A 7,508-nucleotide genomic window follows, 5' to 3' on the forward strand; every position below is an offset into this window, starting at 1 on the left:
TTAGACATACCCATTGTTCATTGTATTATGTGCAGCTGTGTGGCTCACAACACAGTGTCCAGAGGTCAGCCTTGGCCCTTTAAAGGATTGTGAACCTTTAGATGGCTGCAAACTCTCAACATTGCCCTGGGGGTTTTTAGTTCACCATTAAGTCATTCTGTATCCACCCCTACATTTAATTTACAACAGTGGTTCTCAAAGTGGATTTCAGGGACTTTCTAGGTTCCTTTATGGGGGTCTAAATTGACCCTTGCAAGTCTGTAACTTTGACAGCGTACAAATGGAACCAAATGGACCCTGATGGGTCCATTTGGTTCCATTTGTACGCTGTCAAAGTTAAGGGGAGACCTTCAAATTTCAAAGTTTGAGAACCAGTGATTTCCACCATCTCTTAGATTAGATTCCCTTTGCTGATCCCTAAAGGGAGGTTCAACATACCCCCCTTGGCCCCTTCCCATCCTGTACCATCACATCATCACGTCCAACCCTTACCACTCCCTCTCTCCCTCACCTCTTGTCCCCAGCTCAGCGGGAGTCCATGAGTGGCTCAAGCCAGCCTAGGAACCGCGACACCTTCTGGAAGATGTAGCCCTTGGTGCAGTCGCTCCCTGCTGGCTGGCTGACCACTCCAGTCAGGTAGAACGCCTCCCTGTAGAGAGTGAGCAGGGGACTGCCGGAGCTCATGGTGCAGTCGGCGTTGGCCCTGGGGACGGTACAGCCCATCTTGTTCGTCATCAGCCCGGGGTGCCTCTCCACGCACTCTGACAGGCGGTCGTAGGCCAGGTGGTTGATAGTGAGAGGGCCCCGGACCTCCGGTCCCTCCTTGGGGTCTTTCCAGCCGGTGACCACGGCGCTGAAGTTGCCCGACATCAGCACGCTGTCGGCGAAGTCCCGTTCGGGCAGGCAGGCGGCGATGGCCGATTTCTTGAAGACGATACGGTCGCGGAGCTCGATCACGGCCAGGTCGTTGTCGGGGCTCTCCGCGTAGAGCGGGTGGATGTGGACTAGTTTCACATACAGCGTCTGCTCGCCCTCTTCATGCGTGGTCACACGTTTGCCTGGGGAGATGGGGGGAGGTGTTAACCACCTTCAACCTGCTGCCCATGTTTTGGGAATGTTGTCAACTGTTTCCCTGTTTTTCAGAATATTGTCAAAAATCACACCCAGTGTGAAGTGAGCAGTGCTATTTATGTGTTAATCGGACCATGGGTGTACAAACGGATCATGTGAATCTCAGGATCCAGATCCACATGGGAAAGGCATGGATCCGATGTGGATCTTGGACTTCTGACATATGGCCAGCCTGTGACATCAAGTCATTTATGATGTCGTCCTTCTAAGACATATGACTCCAAATTTCAGGGCAAGGTTTCAGCCCGGTCCAAGCCCCATTGACATCCATCATCAATATTTGATTGATTGATTGAATACTTTATTAGTCAGAAATGTAAAAAGCACCAGGTACAGTCAGACATTTAGACTAAAGGATAAAGTTAAATATTTCAAAAGGTATAAACGTCTAGGGCCTACTGGCAGCACTGATGATTTTACAGTGTAGATTAATGAAGAACCCATTTCCTGTGAGGGACAGAAAACATGATAACCCTTCAAACAGCTCTCAGGCTGGTCCAGTGTTCACTCACCCACGGCCACTTGGAAGGTGGTGTATTGGGCGGCACACTGAGCTGAGGTGAGCACCAAGTTCTCCTTCAGGATGACGCCGCTGCAGAACCCGGCGGACTCCGTATTCTTCAGGATGGCCTGGAGAACCACCATGACATGGACTCTCGTTAGATACGGTAGCGAGTGGGGCCAATATATCAGTCATTATTTGACTTTTTCTTTTACGTCGGTATCGGCAATTGTTTGATTGATTATTTTTGTTATGCAAGAAAATGGAGAACAGCACAAGTGTAGTCAATACAATTGAAATGTAGTACAGTACAAGTACAGTTAAACACCCTGCCTAAAAGGAACATCCCAAATAAGACTTTTTACTGTCTTTTTTATGTTGGAAGCCCTCAGTATTTCATTATGCAGCCAATGTGTCCCAATGTTTTACCAATTTCAACCTGGTGTTCCTATTTTGGGCATGTTTTAGTAGGACTCAAATCCAGTTCAATTTGTGTGTTTACTGTATTTCGTATTTATCAAAAAGCATTTTTTTGTTTAACTTATTTGCATAAGTCAAATGTTATTTTTATTTTTAATTGATAGATTAGATATATAGTAGTCTGACAGGAAATAGGGAGAGAGATGGGACACGCAACAAAGGTCGCCGAGATCGGGACTCGAACCCGCGACACGCTGTCAGTCTGGATTAGCAGCCTACAGTAGGTGACCAAACGGCTACTTCAGCCGTCCAGGCATAAGTCAAATGTTATCAAATAGAAGTTTTAACAAAATCGATGTTTTTTCAAATTGATTAGAACAGTTTGCTTGAATAACCAAAATATTGTGTCGGGCTCAGAGATTAACTGCATGTTACGTTTTCATGTTTCATGTGTGTGTGCGTGTGTGTGTGTGTGTGTGTGTGTGTGTGTGTGTGTGTGTGTGTGTGTGTGTGTGTGTGTGTGTGTTCCTACCTGCCAGGGACATGACGTGGAGCTACAGCTCACTCCCTCAAAGCTGCTGCGGACGTTGGCAGTCTGTCTGTTCTCCCACTCGCTGGCACTGCCCACCTTCCCACATGGAAACGTCACTGAGGCAGAGACAGTGGGAGAAGGAGAGAGAAAGAAAAAAAGAGAGGAAGGCACGGATGAAGGATGACAGAACAAATAACACAGATGGTGGAGAGACTCCATCATTTCCTCCTCTCTTTTACAATGGCACCAAAGGGGAAAGACCATACATACCTGCAGGCACGCACTTATTCTTGTCCTTGCGGTCCAGCTTCCAGCCCCGTCCACAGGAGCACTCGTAGGACACGTAGCCAGGCTTACAGAACTGTGAACAGCCCTTGGTCTTATCCAGAACACACACAGTCTGGTCTGCGCCATGCAGGAAGAGAGGAACCAATCAATACCGATTCATAATATTACGAAGGAATGTCGACCAAAAACTATTAAAGTAAAGCTTGGTTGTGTGGCTGAACAAAAAGGACGAGGATCTTCTTTTTTCACCTGTCTCGCAGTGGACGCCAGAGAAGCCCGACTTGCAGACACAGTCGTAGCCCCCCACACTGTCTGAACACATGGCTCCGTTCTTGCAGGGTTTCTCCGCACACTGGTCGCCATCTGAAGAACAAACATTACATGATGTTTGAGGAGGTTTTACCAGGAGGACTATTACTATGCATCAGGGGTAGGCAACCTTAGACACGGGGGGGGATCACTGGCACACTAGCAGAAGTGTGAGAGAGGATTTAGATTTTAAAAACATTTGTTTTTAAACTAAATAAATTAAGTCATCTAATGTGCAGCAAATTACATCCTTCACATAATTATTTGACTGGGGAGGTAGTCTGGGAGATAGGTGATTATTGCTCTGAATGACCGTTATAACAATGTCTTGACACTCAAAATATGTCAGAATTGTGATGGCGTGTCATTAAAATGATGTTGACCTGGCACACTGACTATCTAGAAAATAAAAACAAAAAAAGAAAGAAACAGTACTTACCAATATAGACTGACCAGAAAATATCCTGAAAGACACAGTTTGCACGATGAGTTCATTGAAGAGCAGTTCATTACTGAAGAATATATTGTTACAGTTGAACGCCGTAATTCTACGTCTCGCATCCAATCGCACATTTTACCGTGAATCGATGTGATGCGTATCGTGAGGTACATGGCGATTCCTAGCCTAGTGTGCAAACTGTGCATAGCATGAAATAGGCCCCATTCAACAGGAGAGGAACTCACTGTGCGGTAGGAGTCCTGGAAGACCTCCCTGGCCTCTTCATAGTTGCACACCTCCTGTATACATTCTCTCTCCAGGTTGGCGGGCAGGTCCTTCTCCTCGTTGCCTGCATTGGCCCTCTTCGGACGGGATATCACCTGGCTGGCCTGCTGCTTCTCCAGGAACACTGGAACAAGTAGGATCAAAATTATTTTCAATAATTACGGCATGTACGGTATGATGCAGAGGTTCGGTAACCGATTTGTAACATCATTCCTTCTCCCTCTTGACGATGAGCACTAATATCCTCCATATGTCAAGCATAGGCCAAAATGTAAAGAACTCCCCTACTTGAAACACAGCTAAATCAATTTAATAAACCAGAAAACGCTGACCCCCTGAGGTCTGTGCTCTTGTGATTTCAGAATTCTCTTAGATCTCAAAAATAACATAACTGTGTTTTAAGTCTACTTTATACTTCATTGCATTGACTGTCTTTTTGACACAAAATAATAATGTGATGCATTTTCATCATGCAAAGAATTATAAACTTGTTATAGCCTTCACACACAGATGATCAGAAACCCTGAAATTACCATCTGCTGCCATCTTAACTTCACGCTTGTATTGACACTACTTTAGTTGTATTGATTATTGACCTCGGCCATCTCACCTGTTTTAGGGGGCATACTGGCTGTCACAGCCGCCAGCAGCACAGAGACCACGGTCACAGCTGTAGCCAATGAGCCCATGGTGTCTAGCAGGTGGTCTATCTGTCAGAGAATGAGCTCAGTGCATCAGGCTTCAGTGGGCACTCTGGGGGGGATTTGATATGCAAAGGCTGAAAGGGGAAGACAGTATTAAGATGTCAAGCTGATAAAGTATCATCCTTGTTTGGTATGCGCTAAGTGTCTAGCTGGAAAGCTTCTCTAATATCTAATAAAATATGCAATCTGTAAACGTTTATGACCCAACCCACCCACCCAGGGCCGTTGGCCAGGATTTAAACCTGTAGGCCTATTTCCCACATAATATAGGCTATAGTATGCCCACTACAGTATATCTACTGCATAGTACTGTGTTCTATCCGTCTGTCATTCAATGTTATATGAGATACTTCAATGGTTTCCTGTGTAAATAAGCCAAGTGCTTTTCTAGGATCTCCTTTTAGTTGACCTTAGTTGTACCAGTGAACTGTACCGTCATGAAACTGTGCCTTTTCCTATGCAAACTTCTAATAGTCTTCAATCAATCAACCAACCAACCAACCAACCAACCAACCAACCAACCAACCAACCAACCAATCAATCAATCAATCAATCAATCAATCAATCAATCAATCAAAGTGACCTCGTTTCAACCTCATAAGAGGCTATTCCCACAAGGCGGTGACTCGTAGTCGGCTTGTTGACGAGTATGTGTGTCCTTCCCAAAACCTCATTAGAATGAATTACAATAAGTACCGCATTGCAGCTGTAATGGGTGCTATATTCAGTATATTGTCAAAATTACTTGATTGTTGTAGGCCTACTTGCTTTAATATCATCTGTGACGGTGCATTTTCTTGTACCAAGAGCTTGTTGAAATGCTACCATCTTGTGGTAGAGTATAGTAACTGAACATACAGTTTATTATCGTCTCCTGTTGTGTTTACACAGTGACGAAAGTGTTGCTGTAATGCAGTGCAGCAACACTGCCTAGTTTTTTTTCCCACACTTCTACGGATAGGATGTTTTTAATCACCTCCACATCATTCAGGTTAAACGAAAAAGTATAGAAAATAATCATAGAGTTATAATAAGAGAAAGTAATGCAATTAAGAGTGACGACGACTGCAGGCCTTTGCTCTCCATCCATTCCGTGCAGCTGCCAGAAATGGCGTTACTAGCTCGTCTAGCATCTTTACTGTACAAAATCGACACTAATAATAATATCCCCTAGATTGTGTTATTTTAAAGAGAATAACATAAGGTCCTGTCTAAAATAGGCCGCCTATGCTATTCTCCAAACCAGTTCATCGCGTCTTGCACGGTGGCGTATCATGTAAACAGGCCAACATGGGGAATGATGCGCCATAAAGCCGTGGATGGATGCGCCCAGGATGCAGCGAATAACGGTACAAAATAATGAAATGAGAAATGGACGGTACCTTATTCAGCTCCGGTATTAACGGTACCAGACCAGTGCCTGCCTGTTTCCACTCCCGTTATTGAGATCCAGAAAGAGAACACAGCTGTCTCTCCGGGGGCGAGGCTATCGATCCGGCCGGGGGCTCAAATTACTGCCTGAATAATGAATGCCAGCATCCACGCCTCGCTGACCGTTGGCGTCCCAGTCGGTTGTAATGATAAAGATCAACCACCAGGGGGTGGTGTAGGACAATAAACATTTATATTTGGCTGTATTCTGTAAATCTCCAGACTAGTGAATTGGTGGATCAGCCTCACAGCATCTCGGTTGAAGAGAGATCAAAGATGAAGCTGTTCTAGCCTTGGATCAAGACTATCATAGATGTATTTTATCGAGTCTGACTTTTACTAGAATCAAAGGTAAACCTAGAATAACAAAATGATCAATAATCTGTACATTGAAAGTGAAACACACTGATGCCAGTGTACATAACAGCTATCTAAATTACATTTTAGCCTTTGCATAAGCTTGCAAGGTTGTTGAAGTTAGGCAAGTGCTACGGTGAGTGCCACGGGCTAAAGTGGAGTCTGAAGAGCCTCTTCAGACCCTCTTCAGAAGAGGTGAGTCTTCAGATTATGGCGGAGTGAGTCTGCAGTTAATTGCAATGGGAAGTTCATCCCACAGTTTGAGAGGCAGAACAAAGAAGAGTCTGGGACGTGCTGTCCCGGATGTTTTAGGTTTAAGTTCTGCCAGCTTTGTTGGTTCCTCTGACTGCTGACAGCTTCCCTGTGATAGCTGAGTGAGCAGGAGGGGTTGTTGGGTTGGATCTTTGAAGATATGGGGGTGCCATAGTTAGGCCTATACCTTTGGTTGCTTTGTAGGCCTTGGGCCCCTGGCCAACATCAGTGTTTTGTACTCGTGTGTGGGCAGTAACTGAGGGCAGAAGGGGGGCAGAGGCGGCAGACATGTGAAAATCTTGGCTGGTTGAAGCGTATACTGCTGCATTCTGGATCATTTGGGGAGTTGCAGTAATCAAGTTATGATATATGACTAATGTCTGGATAAGGAGCTGGGCTGACTCCTGGGTGAGGAAGGGTCTGACCCTTCTAATGTTATATAACTGGTAAATGGTGCATTTATATAGCGCTTTTATCCAAGTTGCATTACATAGATTGTGCATTACATTCACCCATTCGCACACGCACTCATACACCAATGGTGGAGGAAACAATGCAAGGCACCATCCTGCTCACAGGGAGCAACTATGGGTTCGACATTAACTCAGGGGGTGCCCGGATTCAAACTGGGAACCCTTCGTGCTCTAATGACGGTTTCTCTACCCCTGAGCTATGCCACCCCCGTCATAGAGTGTGCCTTGGATAAGAGCTGACTGTCTAGGACAGTGGTTCTCCAAGCAGGCTGCTCCAACTTTGAGATTTGAAGCTCTCCCCTTAACTTTGACAGGCGGGTCCATTTGGTTCTACTTGTTCACTGTCAAAGTTACAGACTTGTAAGGGTCAATTTGGACTCACATA

General features: G+C 45.3%; 1 protein-coding gene across 1 annotated transcript; it reads right to left on the minus strand.

Annotated features, from left to right (window-relative positions):
* Positions 1 to 380: 380 nt before the first annotated feature.
* Positions 381 to 6,127, minus strand: proza (protein Z, vitamin K-dependent plasma glycoprotein a). Its single transcript, XM_080724399.1, has 9 exons — positions 5,993 to 6,127; positions 4,517 to 4,684; positions 3,867 to 4,030; positions 3,622 to 3,646; positions 3,123 to 3,236; positions 2,856 to 2,990; positions 2,586 to 2,701; positions 1,644 to 1,761; positions 381 to 1,058 (listed from the first exon to the last, which is right to left on the minus strand). Exons 2-9 carry the CDS (start codon positions 4,593 to 4,595, stop codon positions 526 to 528), a joined length of 1,284 nt encoding a protein of 427 aa, XP_080580525.1. The 5' UTR covers positions 4,596 to 4,684; positions 5,993 to 6,127; the 3' UTR covers positions 381 to 525.
* Between the last annotated feature and the right edge of the window lie 1,381 nt (positions 6,128 to 7,508).

The sequence above is a fragment of the Nannobrachium achirus genome, assembly GCF_963921795.1.
Source record: "Nannobrachium achirus genome assembly, chromosome: 4".
Lineage (NCBI taxonomy): Eukaryota > Metazoa > Chordata > Actinopteri > Myctophiformes > Myctophidae > Nannobrachium > Nannobrachium achirus.

Bases quoted from the DNA above. Each gene is read 5' to 3' on its own strand.
- proza (XM_080724399.1), bottom strand. From the start codon at position 4,595: ATGGGCTCATTGGCTACAGCTGTGACCGTGGTCTCTGTGCTGCTGGCG. The intron at 4,031-4,516 runs GTGAGATGGCCG...TACTTGTTCCAG, and splicing joins CAGTATGCCCCCTAAAACAG to TGTTCCTGGAGAAGCAGCAG. The intron at 2,991-3,122 runs GTGAAAAAAGAA...TGCATGGCGCAG, and splicing joins TGGCGTCCACTGCGAGACAG to ACCAGACTGTGTGTGTTCTG.